Here is a 15,752-nt window from a genome sequence, read left to right on the forward strand (position 1 = left end):
GCTCAGGGTTTGTTGTGACCTGCTAGGATTTGTTAACATGATTCCTTGGCAGACAATTAAGAGTCACATTTAGGACCCAGCTGTTGGCAGTGTATAACACGGCTCACAAATCTCACATATCTCCCCACCCTCCTCCTCATGCAAATGAGTAGCAGGAAGCATTCTCCCTGGGTTCCAGACAAGCAGGAGGCAGCCGGCAGGGCTGCTTTCTTCCTTGTGGCTTCGAAATGGACTGGTGCTTGGGCAGCTTAACCGTTTTTAATAAGGAGGATTTTGAAGGGGAGTGGGTCAGGGTGGCGAGTGGAGGCTTTGGCAGGTGTACCAAGTGAAGCACAAGCGGTGGAGGATGGTCTATGCTGTGAAATGCTCCCAGTGTCTGCTGCCGGATTCCAGCTCAGACAGGTAACTCCCCAGTCCCTCAGAACTCAGTCTGAGGTGTCAATCAACCTGCCATAGGGCCCCAGCTGCCTTGAGTTGGTAACAAAGCTCTAAGGAGAAGGGCTCTCAGAGCTTCTCCACCTGCCCCCTGTGGAGCGGAATCATTTCCTTGGCAGCAGAAGGGATTAGGAAACTTAACTGTTAGATGAAACCCTATCTGCTTTCTCTCCTTTGTGTGCATATGCACATGCACAAAATGAACATAGCTCTATATTTAATACAAAGAAAACTGGCCCAAACATTGAAACCTGGAGGCCAAAATCTATGTAGGTGCCTCCATAACAGCCTCTGGCCATGCCTCAAGTGATTTCCCCATGCGCAGAGCACCTGCCACTCCTCCTGACATTGGTGGGCTTTGTGGGAGCTGAGAACATTTTCAAATATTGGGCTGCTTCTGTTTAAATATCCAATTATGGATTTAGATGCCTAACGTTAAATCCCTGGGTTTGCAGATTTTTAGCCAGTGCTTAGAGAGGGTTAAAGGTGGATGGAACAAAGAACAAGGGCAGCACAGACAAGTATAAATTCCAGGTGTCTTTGCTAGGCCCAGAGAGCTCCTAGTTACAATGCTCTGTGCTCATGTACTAGCCCTGCCTTCCACACTCCCGGTGCTCCTTGCTGTGTGCATCTGCCTTCCCAGTAACTCCTTGTCGAGACTCACACTTGCAGAGACTTTAATTCAGCTCCCTGCATGGACCGATGGAGGAGGAACCATGTCATTAACCCTCAGCATTGGGATAGACCCAGAGCAAAGACAGGTAATTCCAAGCCAGTGCTGAGAGTGTGTCTGTAACTCATAGAATCATAGAAGGTTAGGGTTGGAAGGGACCTCAGGAGGTCATCTAGTCCAACCCCCTGCTTGAAGCAGGACCAATCCCCAATTTTTGCCCCAGATCCCTAAATGGCCCCCTCAAGGATTGAACTCACAACCCTGGGTTTAGCAGGCCAATGCTCAAACCACTGAGCTATCCCTCCCCCCCATGTAACTCATGGAGTCCTGATGAAAAAGTATCAAAGTTGCTGACCCTCACCAGTTATAAGCTCCATGTTGGTAGGACTCTGTGAGGTTAAATCTCTCTCGCACATGCGTACATATTATATAAACCTCCCTTTTTCTATATTGCTAATGATGTCTCAGATCATTTAATCTGAGCACTAGCTGTCTCTCTTTGAGTTTGCATTGCTTATGCTCTTTGTTTGTTTGTATTTCACTCCACTTGGGAAATGAAGTCAGAAGAGTCTGTTTTACTTTTGTTTAGAGGCATTCCCAGTAACTTTTATTTAATGGTTTTCATAAACTAGTACAGCTCTGTAGATAAACCACAGAGGAGTCCTTACATGCAAACAAAAAGATAGTTACATTTTGCGGAGCAGGGGAGAAGTAATAAAGAAAAATCATTACAATTTTTCCACTGTGACTAGGGTTTGTAAAATACTTGAATACCTAAGTTTGGATTAACTACCTATCAATGTGCCCCTTTAGTATTCACTGCACAGATCTCTCTGGGATTTAAATTACTCTGTTTTTGAACTATCCATATTCTCGGGTTATGCAAGGGAGTCTTCCTAGCCCTCAGTTTAACTCAGAGCAACCTTGGGGCTGCTCTAATTTATGCTCTGCTTCCATGGCCCCTGGGATACAGAGACTAACCACAGTGTCTCTGGCCATGCCCGAGATCTGCCCCCAACTGCAGGGGCTGAACGTAGGAGTGCTATAGAGCTTTTATGCAGTTTCTACATCAGCTGGGTATTGTCAGAGGGCAGATTGCACCTATTTTCAGGCTCCTTTTTTATGCTGCCAGAGAGGCAGAAAAAGACCTTTGTGTAAGTAAGATGGAGGCCCTCTGTCTGCTTGCACATTCCCTCTGTTTGAAGTGTTATAGAGGAATAAATCATGTTCACATAACACAAGAACCAGGGGCCACCCAATGAAATTAATCAGCAGCAGGTTTAAAACAAACACAAAGCAGTACTTCTTCCCACAACGCACAGCCAGCCTGTGGAACTTGTTGCTAGGGGATTTTGTGAAGGCCAAAAATATAACTGGGTTCCAAAAAGAACAAGATAAGTTCCTGGAGGCTAGGTCCATCAATGGCTACTAGCCAAGATGGTCAGGGATGCAACCCCCATGCTCTGGGTGTCCTGCACTTAGGACGGAAAAATCCCATGCACCGCTACAGACTAGGGACCAAATGGCTAGGCAGCAGTTCTGCAGAAAAGGACCTAGGGGTTACAGTGGATGAGAAGCTGGATATGAGTCAACAGTGTGCCCTTGTTGCCAAGAAGGCCAATGGCATTTTGGGATGTATAAGTAGGGACATTGCCAGCAGATCGACGGACGTGATCGTTCCCCTCTGTTTGACATTGGTGAGGCCTCATCTGGAGTCCTGTGTCCAGTTTTGGGCCCCACACTGCAAGAAAGATGTGGAAAAATTGGAAAACGTTCAGTGGAGGGCAACAAAAATGATTAGGGGTCTAGAACACATGACTTATGAGGAGAGGCTGAGGGAACTGGGATTGTTTAGTCTGCAGAAGAGAAGAATGAGGGGGGATTTGATAGCTGCTTTCAACTACCTGAAAGGGGGTTCCAAAGAGGATGGATCTAGACTATTCTCAGTGGTAACAGATGACAGGACAAGGAGTAATGGTCTCAAGTTGCAGTGGGGGAGGTTTAGGTTGGACATTAGGAAAAACTATTTCACTAGGAGGGTGGTGAAGCAGTGGAATGGGTTACCTAGGGAGGTGGTGGAATCTCCTTCCTTAGAAGTTTTTAAGGTCAGGCTTGACAAAGCCCTGGCTGGGATGATTTAGTTGGGGATCGGTCCTGCTTTGAGCAGGGGGTTGGACTAGAAGACCTCCTGAGGTCCCTTCCAACCCTGATATTCTATGATTCTAAACCTCTGACTGCTAGAAGCTGGGACTGGATGACAGGAGGTGGATCACTTGATAATTACCCTATTCTGGTCATTCCCTCTCACACACCTGGCATCGGCCACTGTCGGAAGACAGGATATGGGGCTAGATGGACCGTTGTATTCCATACAGGCCCCAAGATGAGGAAGAGAAAAGGTTCCAAACCATTCAAAGAATTAGCTAGAAGAAACCCTGTTGTAAAGAGACAGAGTAGCAGGTTTCAAGAGAGCCTTTAAAAGTCACCTGAGTACCTGGCCAGGAGCCATGAGGTTGCAATTCCTGACAGATCAGTAATGAACAGAGGCATTTGGTAGTGACTCCTATCCGCTCACACTCTGTGTCAGCGTGACCTCTCTGCACCAGTCACTCAAACTGGAGGTGTCATTTGTCAGTGAGCTTACTAACTTCAGCTAGACTCACCTGTCAGGAGGAAAGGGGGGCTGAGGTAGGGGGAAGATGGGAGACATGGCCACATGTGGGTGGCAACAAATAGAACAGGTGCCAACCTCCCTGTGCACTGACCTGGAGAGTGGAACGGGCGGTGCCTGAGGACTGACTGCCAGCCTGTTCTACTCACTCAGGAGACTCTGGAGTCCAGAGCGCCGATTGGGGTGGGGAGTGCTATGGGGACATGAAACAGGAAAGAGTCTCAGATTTGGATTGGACGCCTTTCCAGAGCAGGGGCTTGGTGTAGTGAAGGGGAGAAGCTTGGGAACCCTGCACTGGGAGCATTTTAGGGTGGTGGTGGTTGTTTGTTATTACCGTAGCCTCTAGGGCCCAGGCACAGACCAGGATCCCGCTGTGCAAACACAGAACAAAAAGATGGTCCCTGCCCCAAAGAGTTGACAATCTAAGTATGAAACAAGAGACAACAGAGGGATACAGACAGACTGGGGCATACAGCTCAGTTTCTCTCTGCTCCCCCAGCTTGTCTAGCCTCTGCTAGCGCCTCCTCTCTGTTCTGTCTCAGAGTGTCACTGGGCGGGGAACGAAACCCACCTCCTTCGCATCAGTACAACCTTGCTGTTACAGACTGGCCAGCTGATTTCAAATCCCATCCCAAACCACAGCTTAGCCTGTCCATCTCTCTCTCTCTCTCTGTAATTCAGGCCTAGACTGAGCCATTGCTCCTAGCCCTGGTACAGGCAGTGCATAGCTGCACTGCCCTGGGAGGAGCCCAAGGAAGGAACTGTGACTCAGTGAGGTAAAATTCATTCTCTGCTTCCCCTTTGCTCATGGGGGACAGGAATCGGCAGCATCCTTCGCTTCAGGGCGCAGCTTATTCCTGGGCTGCATGAGCCAGGTGGCTCCTGGGATGGGGGCAGAACCCAGGTTCAAAACACCTTTTGCCTCTCTCCGCACCCACCTGCTCTTGGGCTAACACTGGACAACCAAGCTGAGATGCAGAGAAGCCACAAAAGGGGATCTCGGCTGTGGCTTACTTCCCCTGATTTCCCTGAGTACCTACATTCAGCTGTGGCATGATCTGGCCTGTAATACCCGTGACTGGAAGACTTCACTTTGGATAGTGTCTGGAGTACACTGAGGGCCAGACTTCCAAAAGTGCTAAAATGCCTGTGCCAGCTCTCATCTGCATGTGTGTATACCTGTCTGCATGCCACACCAGGGCTTTGGAGTTTGGGTGCTATTGTAAACCTGGCCTGAAACATGAAAGACATTGCCCTGAACACAGCTGAGTTTAACTGTGTTGTTCATACTAGCAAATCCTTTGTCTAGATTTCTCTTTGCTTTTTGTTGGGTCTGAGAGTACTAGTGCCCCTATGCAATTCATTCCCAACCCGCCTGTGTAACTGAATTTTTGACATGAACTGCTCTGCTGCCTTGAACATGCCGGGAACACCCAGACTGGTCAAATGGGTTGGGAGGTGCAAAGACTTGAATGACACAGTGGGTGTGATTTATGAATTTAATCAAGGCATAGCGGCAGCAACACCCAGAGGCTTTGTGAGATAACTGATGGGAAGGTTGTGAACTGGTCTGAGAGCTGGGTCCCCGGTATGGCATTATTCGAAGGCTGGGAGTCAATATGCTTTGACCTATTTCATTTAGATACTTGGCATGTACAGTTGCCAGCTGGTTATGGAAACCCATGGCCTTTAAAGCAGAACTTGGCTTAGAACTTGGCCTGCAACAGAGCAACACATTTCCAGATGCCATCTGCAGGGTCACGCTAGCCTGGGAGACAGGCTGCTGCTTCGGAGTGTTGTCATTGATCCTGAAGGTGGATGGGTGTACAGGGCCAGTCTGCTCGGGGAGTTTGGGTGTGCTCTGGGCTGCAGCCCTATCATGCTGCCTGTGAATCCGCACTGATATCTCTCCGTTCTATGCTCCCTGCAGAACCAGCATGAACTGCCTTGTCGAAGAGGCAGCCAAGATGGAGAAAATAAAATTGCACCATATCGTCTCCATCTATGGGATTTGCAACAGCCCACTGGGGATAGTGATGGGACACATGGCCCAGGGGTCCTTGGAGGCAGTGTTCCCCACCCACAAACTGTCCTGGCAGCTCAAGTTCCGCATTATCCATGAGATGGGGTTGGCTATGAATTTCCTGCATAACATGACACCACCTTTACTTCACTTAGACTTAAAACCAGGGAATCCTTCTAGATGGGAATGTGCACGTTAAGGTAAGGCATTAGGTCTGTGTGCATAGGAATGGGTTCTCTCTGTTATCAGTGCTATTTATTGTTTTGCTTAGAGACCCCAAAGAACATCAGAGACGGACACATAACAAGGGACAGCCCCGGCCCTGGTTTGCTGACAGCTGAAATAGACAAAGTAAAGAGAGGATGGAAGTAACGGATAGAACGTACAAGGTGGGACTGGGAACGGAGACAGAGAGATAAATGACTTTCCCAGGATCAAATGTGGAATCTGTGGCATAGCTAGGAATTGAATGCAAGTCAGTGCCAATCCAGGGTAAAATCCTGGCCCCCATCAAGCTCAATGGCAAATCTCTCCCTGATTTAACAGGCCTGGGAGTTCATTCCCCACATCTTAATCACAAAACCTTCCCTCTGTCTGTAGCCATCTAGGGTACAGCTGTTTAGAGCAAGCAGGGAGAGGGATGTGTGCTGGGTGATCAAAAGGGAGGCTATAACTGGCCCTGATTTCAGATTTCAGACTTCAGGTTGTCCACTTGGATGGAGCAAGTGAGCCGGATGCAGTACATTGAGAGATCAGCCTTGAGGTGCACCCTGAGCTACATCCCGCCTGAAATGTTTCTCCAGAGCACCAGGCCTCCAGGAACCGAATATGATGTGTATAGGTAAGGGCTGCGCACAGAGTGACTGGATGGAAGGCAGCAGCAGCTGAGGATATCTGTTCAGGGGTCAGCCAGAGTTGCCATCTCACTCCTGCATGACGTGAGAGTGATTGTGCATCGCCTAATTTTGTTTACATTCTGGCTCTCTTCCTTGCATAATGTACTTGGTGGGGAACATGCCAAGAGCGACATGTGCTGCTTACCCCTCGTCAAGGTGAGTTCATCTGTGGGGAGTCATCTGGCTCCGACCAATTGCATTTCTGTACAGTTCTGACCCGGCACGACTTGTATGCTGCATTGCCTCCGGTTCCATCACACCCTGTTAGGTCAGCAAGAGCGGTTGGAGGAGAGGAATAATATTAAGCCACAATGCAGGCAGCATGGGATCTCTTGCTCAACAGGCATTGCTTAGAGTTATGCTGGTACTGAAGCAATTGAGGTTCTGTTCGGGCTTTGCATTTGGGTATCAGCTTAGCTTTGGTCAGTATGGGGTGCCATACTGGAGATAGGCCAATGACTTCGGTTCCCCTTGTTCCTTACATCCCAAACTAGATATAGGGGGACCCTTTACCCATCCCTGAAATGCACCAGCTGTTTAGCAGACACACTGCCGAACAAGAAGCGAAGAATCATCCCAGGGTCAAATGCATGCTGGGACTTTGGCGTTGACAAGCATAGGTTCCAAATGGGAACTGGGTCAAAACAATGGGGCTCAGAGCCTGATTCTTGCAGTGGCTGTCATGTGGAGCAATCCATTACAGTGAGAAACCTCAGTTCTGGCATTGGAGCAGCCTGGCAGTGCTGGGCTGTCCGAGGTTTCTGTGATGGTTTGAGAAATCCTCCCCTTTGGAGGCATGGGGGCTGGTTCCCTTGTGATAAGATTCATCTGAATAGCCTCTTCCCTAATCTGTCCATTCCCGGGGAAGATGAGAGTATCCCACCAAGCAGTGAGATTAACTTTTATTTAAGAAAAGGATGCCACATGGACGGCTGCTGGTGATCTTTCATTGCCTGCAGCTTCGGGATTGTCATTTGGGAGGTTCTTATGCAGAAGAAGCCATATTCAGGTAACAATAACCCCCCCCCAATATTATGCATAAATGATGGCACAAAATCCTAGCGCGCTAAATGGGAAGAACATGAAACACACAAATGGTAAATTGCAAATAACAAACTGTCCATAATGTTCTTCTCCTATTATCTCTCCTTCCTGAAAACAAGAACCAAAGACAAGGATCCATCCTCTCCCAAGACACAAGGAGTAGTGGTGAGTAGGGCACTGTTGCTCATAAACCTTAGATGAGAATCAAGTGGGCAAGAGAACAGAACAGCCCTGTTTCCCACCTTTCCCCTATGATAGTCTCCATACAAAAAAGCAATCCATGGCTTTCGAACTGGGTGATTTTTAATTTCAGGTTAAGGAAAAGTGCAAACCAAAAAAAGAACAAATATAAAGTCCTCGTGAGAGAGATGCCAAGTGTTTCCTTTGCTCTTACCCATACAGCTCTGTCCCATAGCAGACTGGCAGGCAGGTGCATTTCCTTTGGTTTTAGACCCTGCAGATCCACATGCTTGGGTTTTGTTTTGAGCTGTGGGCATCCAGAATTCCCCAGTGCTATGCACACCGTAGTTTGGGAGCCCTCAAGCTGTTATATCACTCAGTTGCTTTCTCTTTCTCACACTCCATTTCCTCTGTCCTTAGAGACTGATTTCCCACATTCCCCCACCAGCGAGATCGAGGGCCTGGAGAGCTTCATAATGTCCAAGGAAGTCCGCAGGGCCCAGGAAAATGGCCTCACCTTGCTTCACCTCGTGGTGGTTCAAGGAAATGTGGAGAAGGTGAAGTTTCTGTTGAGTCGGGAGGCCAACGTGGACAGCCAGCTGGACTGTGGCTACACCCCATTCATCGTGGCTGTCCAGAAGAGGTCACCAGAGATCTGCTCAGCTCTAATAGAGCACAGCGCGGATGTCAACGTGGCTGACAAAGACGGCTGGTCCCCTCTTCACTTCGCGGCTCAGAACAGGGATGACAGGATTGCGCTCCTCTTGCTGGACCACCAGGCATGGGCAGACTCCCAAGAATGTGAAGGCTGGACTCCACTCCACTTGGCATCTCAGAACAACTTCGAGAACGTGGCTCGGGTGCTGCTTTCCTGCCAGGCTGACCCCAACTGCCAGGAGAATGATGGGAGAACTGCCCTCCACATGGCAGCTTGCTTCGGGCACGTCAGCCTTGTGAAACTCCTGGCCAGCTAAGGAGCTGACCTGGAGAGGAAGCAGAAGAACCACCGGACCCTGCTGCACTTTGCTGTGGAGAGGGGTAAGTTCAGGGTGGTCCAATACCTGCTGAAGAGTGGGGCATCTGTCAATGGCCTGGATGAGAATCACTACAGTGCCTTGCACATGGCCGCGGTGAAGGGGAAATACCTGATATGCGAGAAATTGATCAAATACAGGGCCAATATGGACTTGAGGATGGACAAAGGGTGGACCCCCCTACACCTGGCTTGTTTTAAGGGCTGCATCAAAATCGTCTGTCTGCTAAGAGACAACCACGCTAAACTGAATGTCAAAGGAGGCATGGATTGGACACCTCTTCATATGGCCACCCACTACAGCAAAAAGTCTGTGGTCTGTGAGCTCCTGAGAAGTAGGGTGGACCCCAACATCATTGAGAAATCAGAGTTGACCCCTCTCCACCTTGCGGTCCAGCGGGGTGCCTTCCTGAGCACCATCAACCTTCTGGAGCACAAAGCAGACATGAATGTTAAGAACAAGGTGGGCTGGATGCCCCTCCAGCTGGCCATTAGGAATCAGAAGCAAAACATTGCTACCTTGCTGCAAGGCAGGGACTTGCCAGTGAATAACATGGGGAGCAGGGTGACATGGAGTGGTGAAAAAGCTTAAAACTATGAGCTCCAATTCACCCCGACATGGTCAACAGGTGGGATGAATTTGTAGAGTCACCAACTCTTGCAATTTTATGTTGAGTCTCGCAGTATTAGATGTTGTTTCTTCAATCACTAGCTCTTGGAGTCAGGCGATTGTAGGAAAATCTCAACTTTCATTTTTTTAAAAGTAAATACATTTCTAGTTCACGTGTTTGCTGAGAAAAGCTGGAGGATGTGAATCCGAAAGTCTCCAGGGCCTGAGGGCAAACACAAAGAACCCAACACTGGTTATTCTTGGGGTCTGACCCATGTTTTTGAAGGCTTGGGGGTGGGAGTGCTGGATTTGACCCATGTGTTGTGCTTCCATAGTAGTAATTTCATCTGGGAGATGGAAGTGGTTGCAAAAGCTACACACCTCTGTTTGTCACCAGATGTAACTCCAGCAGGGTCCATACAATCATTCCCACGTCTCCCACAGAGCTTCCTGCTTCCATTCCTCCCTTAAATGGGGAGCTTTTACAGGAATCAGAGTGGTGCACAGGGTCCTTAGCGTAAGCAGGAATTGAGGCCCTGTGATTCCCACCCTCTGCTGGAAATAGACACAGAGCATATGGTGCACTTATGTGTCCGTTATTCCAACATCCCACTTTCATACCAGCAGCTGCCACTGCAAATGAAACAAGGAAACAAAACAGACTTAAGGGAAAAATAATGCCTGAAATGGACAACTGGGGTGAAGGAGGGGAAATCCTAAAAGAATTCCCCTCCCTTCTTCCCACCAAAAGGGTAAGGGGAGAGGGTGTTTCTCTAACCATTTCAAATTATGTCCTCAGATGTCTCCACACCTTGAGGCATTGAGCAGAGGACTTACCGCCACGGAGCTGGTTCTAGGGATGGGTTAAGAGGTGAACATGAATTCAACCCTCATCCCCTGTCCCTCCAGGCCACGGATATACTAGTTGACAACAGATTTGTTGAAATGCCCACAAATATCTGAGCCAGGAGTGGAGTTTTACAGTATGTGGGTACAGATGCTCAGACTTTGAAAAGCAGCCTCTGATTTTGGGTGTCCGACTTGAGATGTCCTGTTTTTCACCAATGCTGAGTAGCCAATGAAGACAATGGGAGCTGGAGGTGCTCAGCACCTCTATAGAGAGGCACTGGATATCCAAACCTGGGGATACAACGCTCTGAATGAGAAGCCCCTGTTGAAAATTTGGGCCTGCGTGTGTTTGTGTGTGGGGTCAGAAAAGGTTCTGTGGTAAATTCCTCCCATTGCTGGCGTGTTTAGTCCTCTCCATGCTGAAGAGATAACTGCAGGAGGCTGTCTGGCCCAAATGAGCCCGCACTGCCTCCAAATGATCAGCACTGACTTATTGTTACGCAACAGAATCGTCAGCTTTCAGGAAACGGTGCCAGGTGTTTTCTCTGCTAGACTAGGATTCTTGATCAGCTGTCTGGGAGATCTCCTAGAGGGTGGTCACACGGGGTCAGTTGGTCTCCTCTCTGCTTGCCCTTCAAGAGCCGGGAATGGTGTAGAGTATTTATCAGTTTGCAACTTGGAACAGGGCACAGCAATGGGACACAAATATATTTGTGAATACATAAATAAAAGTGGAGCCTTTTATTCCAGCCTCATGTTTGGCAGAGCCGGGACCAGTGTGTTGAGGAGTGTGGGACGAAATGGTCTTTCAGCTCATCTTTTGTTGATGGGGAGGGGAAAAAGTGGCTTCTCTTGGCCAGCTGGTTTCTCTGCCTTTTGCTAGATCCCTAACAATGGTGGAGGGCTGCAGTAACCAGTGTGCGGCCCCGACCTGGCAGTGCAGCACCCAAGCGGTTAATTCCTTACTACTTGTCTGTTTTGTACTTAGCACTTAGTACAGGCACAAAATGAGGACAGAGCTTGAAGTCTCAGAGAGAGACATAGAAGAGCCAGGAAACAGAGGACTCAGTGTGTTTTTCTTTTTGAATTATATACGTGGACCTTGCAGGCCTCAGAGAAGAAATGTGATTTTAAGGGGGATGACCCGCTGGGGAACTGGGAGAGGAACAGTCCTCTATGCACCATCATCACAACGAAGTCATTGTATTCTTATGAATTATTAGAATATATTCGATATTAATTGCAATATATTGACCATATTCGATAGTGCCTGGTCCACATGCACTGTATTGCGAGAGAGAATTTCATTTTAGCCCAAGCATTAACGGGACTTAATTCTCGTTAAGTATTTGCTTGGAAGGCAGATTTTAGGCCTGGTCCAAAGCCCACTGAAGTCAATGGGAATCTTTCAATGAGCTTTGGATCAGACTCCAGCCTCTGTAGTGCCATTGGTCCAGGTGAAACCTGAGACAGAAGAGCAATCATTCCACCAGGCTTAGAGAAATTCAGCTTTGCCTTTCCCCAGAATCGCTGCATTGAAACCCAGCCTTGTGCTCCTTTCAGGCAGCCCATCTGGGCTGCTTTCAGCAACTTAGCAGTGCCTTTATTTGCAAAGGAGCCTCTGGCTGGGCTACCGGTTATTTGCAGGGATGCCTTATGGCTTCTGAGTGAAGTGCCCCTGCTCCTAAGACAGGGAGTTAACTGGAGTGTGGTCTTTGGTGCACACATTGCCTTTACAATGGTGGATGAAAACTTCTGAGCAGCCTTTGATGGCCCTTATTTTATCCGGTGAGAACTCTGAAATAATGATGAATTTGTCAACTTGCACATGCCCGAGATGGTGACTCTTTCTTTGTCTTCTCAGTTGCTGAGAAGCAGTGTTATAAATAAACAACCCTGTAGCCCCAGGTGGGAGGAGACTCATCTTTCCTGATGAACTTGTTTGCAAGGGCTGTATCTCACCCTTCCCAGATGATGGAAGGCCACAGTATATTTGCTCATGCAGCTCTCATTACTCAGGTTCTGACCCGGCTTGTAACATATGTTTGTATAGCATGGAGCTCAGGAAATCATAAATAATATCATCTCCCCTCAGCTTAAGCTTTCTGTCCCAGCAAACAGACCTAAGTGACCATGTAAATATTTCGTTTGCTCCCTTTGATGAGAGAGCTGTAGGCACCAGACAAGCAGACTTCATAGCTCTGGACAGAGAAGTGTTGAAGCTACCAAAGCCCGGGTAGCTGTGCTCAGACTGAAAGGAAATTTAATTTTGCACTGGAAGTGCCAACACAGCTTTAACACAAAGGGAGTTCTAGCCAGGCCCCTAGTCTGAGGTGGGATTTGAGAGGCGCCGGCTCTCTGCACGGAGGGGATGGGGATGGTGGTGAAATTCACCCCAGGGAAATAAAGGTGAGCAGGACTGGGATTGGGAGCTGCTTTCCATTGCTAGGCAGGAGCCCGGGTTACCCTATTCAGACAAGGTTCTGTTTGAGGGGCACAGTGGATTTCTTAACTGTGCTCATATCTAGACGTGGTCAGTCCAATAAATCACCAAATGGTTTTCTCCTGGAAGGGCTGATGAGGGTTAGAGCAGGAAAAGGAGGAAGCAAGGGAAATGACAGTGCTAAAATTACCTTGTGGAAACTGAAGCCTATTTCACAGTCTGAATTATGTCCCTATGTATTGCTCCAGTTTGCTGCTGTTTTCCAGAGTGGAATATCCACTAGCTGGAATTCTCTGGTCTGTGTGATGTTAGAGGTCAGACTGGATGATCACAGTGGTCCCTGCTGGCCTTAAAAATCTTGTGCATGTATTTCCCTTTGCTTTTGCCTGGGAGCCTGCAATGAGGACATTGCTGAAAACTGCGACAGGATACAGCCTGTGCCCGGTTGTAGCTGCCAAGCGCCTGGCCTTTTGGAGAGTGATTGACAAACACGATAGACGGGAGGACCCTGTTCCCCGGCAAGTCCCTGACACTGTTTAGCTGCATGGGGGCAACTTTCGTCTCCCTTTGGACATTGTCTGTCTGTGAAGAGAATCCAAGGGCGGACTGCCACCTTTTTGCTGTCGGACGAAGCTGACATTTTGCCGGCTGGGAAGCGAAGGGTTTAGATGCGGCGATTAAATTGCGCTAATTAAAATGTGATTTTTCTTTTTCTTTTGCGGGACATGGATGCAGAAAACTGCCAGTTCCATTTCCCATCTTCTGCTGCACAGAGCTGGCAGGCCTTTGCTTGTTGCTATGGTCAGAAGAGAGGTCTAGTATTCAGCTTGGAACACTGGGGCCAACATCAGTAGCTCTGCCTTTTTGTTAGGTCCCTCCAGTTCCCTGCCTCCTGGCCAGTCTTATTAATCGCTCCTCAGACAGAAGCCATTCCATACTCCTAATAATTATTCTTGCCCTTTTCTGAACCTTTCCCAGTTCCAATATCTCTTTTTTGAGATGGGGCGACCACATCTGCACGCAGTATTCAAGATGTGGGCGTACCATGGATTTATATTTATTCCTACCCTTTGTTTCCTATTTTTTAACCAGTTACCAATCCATGAGAGAAGCTTCCCTCTTATTGCATGACTGCCTACTTTGCTGAAGAGCCTTTGGTGAGGGACCTTGTCAAATCAATTAATCAGTTCCCTGCCATTTTAGATCCTCAGGCATTGGTGCACTTCCATCCCTCCTAGTCTCTGCCTGTAGCATAAAATAGCGTAGTCTCCTGAGGCCGGTAAGACTTTGGTCTAATTTTGGTTGTGGGGTTTAGTGTGTGAGTGGCTGCATGGTGTTGGTGGCCTGTGATACACACAAGGTCAGACTGGATGGTCCCTTCTGACCTTAAATTCTGTGACCTTTGAGATCCTTTCCAGTCCTACATTTCTATGATTCTGTTAAACAAATTGTTTTGATTTTCTTGCTTCAATAAGGTAAAAATGTTTCATGTTGTTGATCTGATTCATTATGTTTGGACTTTTATATTAGATTAGTATATTATTTTCAGCACTATATTTGATTATATGTATCCATACATCAGCCTTAATGTTTTATATTATAATGTTTTAACATTATTATATTAAATGAGTAAGTTGAAATGAATGAAAGCGACATATTTCAATGGCTTCAAATCACAATTTGTCAGAATTTTCATTCCATGGGAAATTTTTGAAAATTTTGCATTTTTGCTGCAATTAGGAATGGCAGCAAATTTGGAAATTTCAGAATGTCCCAGGAACCAGAAATTCTGTTTTCCGACTGGCTCTACCCAGCAGACCATGGGGCTGGCTCTTTGAAGCCTGCCCGCACAGCAGGCTGAGGTGGGGAGGGAGAGAGAGACTGCATGCGTGATGTAGAACTTGTGGGCACCACAGTTTTTTCATGTCAAAAGTTAGTTCTTTGTTGGTGTGAAGGAGAGAGGCACAGAAAGCAGAACAATTAAAATGTTTGATGTAAACGAAGCGTCTTGCAGAGAAACACCGTCAATGGCTGAATAGGCTCCTTCCTCCCGTTCCATCACTACGGCAATACGCCCCCAGGACTCTACGTCCATGAGCTTGGTCTTTAGCAAGCTCTGCTTAAATTAGGGAGCGTGCTGCCAATGTTGACTGGTAGTGCTGTCAAAGCTCCAGCCCAGGGCATGGCTGCTGGATGTGTTCAGCTGCCTCTGTGCTATTTTTGTTTCTTACTTGTCAATGAAGCAAAATGGAGGAAGGATAATTGTCTTTTTCGCATGAAGTCAGGGCCTCAGGAGCTGCGTGAACTCAGCTAACTGAAGGCTAAATGCCAAGGTCCCAGTCGTTTCTCCGAGTGCCATTCTCTTCCAACAGGCCCTTCGCTCGTGGAGATGACTCGGTGGTGTCAGTCATTTCTCATTAAGTGCCTGGGGAAAGCCTGGCAATTTAATGCACTGAAATTACTCACAACTGTTCATTGCAGGAGGGACATGATGGGATTCTTGTTCTGTCTGTTTGCTGTAATTCTTAATCCCTCAACACCAGTTCCATTGTCAATATATTGAGCAAGGAAAATTCCATCTAATGCAGCCATATTTTAGAGATAGACACACACACTCTCAGACACACTCACACAAGGACAGATGTTGTTCATGGCACTTAATGCATTACCATAAGGGACGCGGCTATTGGCGGTATGAGAACCAATACCGAAGAGAATAGAATACAAAGATAAACACGGTGCTGCACACCCAGGAACTCATATCCATGTCTTATACAGGAGGCACAAATCTAGGCAATAACCAGTTTTACACCCCAGGGAGCCTGCAAGTGGGACATTGAAAAGGTCATTCACAATTGGATTCGCTGAGGATGGAGTACTGCTGTTAAAAAATTA

General features: G+C 47.7%; 1 protein-coding gene across 1 annotated transcript; it reads left to right on the plus strand.

Annotated features, from left to right (window-relative positions):
* The first annotated feature begins 227 nt into the window (after window positions 1-227).
* ANKK1 (ankyrin repeat and kinase domain containing 1) lies at window positions 228-9,547 on the plus strand. The gene is given in 7 exon segments (XM_077839646.1): window positions 228-309; window positions 312-402; window positions 5,716-5,973; window positions 5,975-6,002; window positions 6,492-6,643; window positions 7,658-7,707; window positions 8,343-9,547. Coding segments are annotated over 7 exon segments (1,866 nt in total).
* The last annotated feature ends 6,205 nt before the right edge of the window (window positions 9,548-15,752 follow it).

Source organism: Eretmochelys imbricata, chromosome 22, assembly GCF_965152235.1.
Source record: "Eretmochelys imbricata isolate rEreImb1 chromosome 22, rEreImb1.hap1, whole genome shotgun sequence".
Taxonomy (NCBI): Eukaryota; Metazoa; Chordata; order Testudines; family Cheloniidae; genus Eretmochelys; species Eretmochelys imbricata.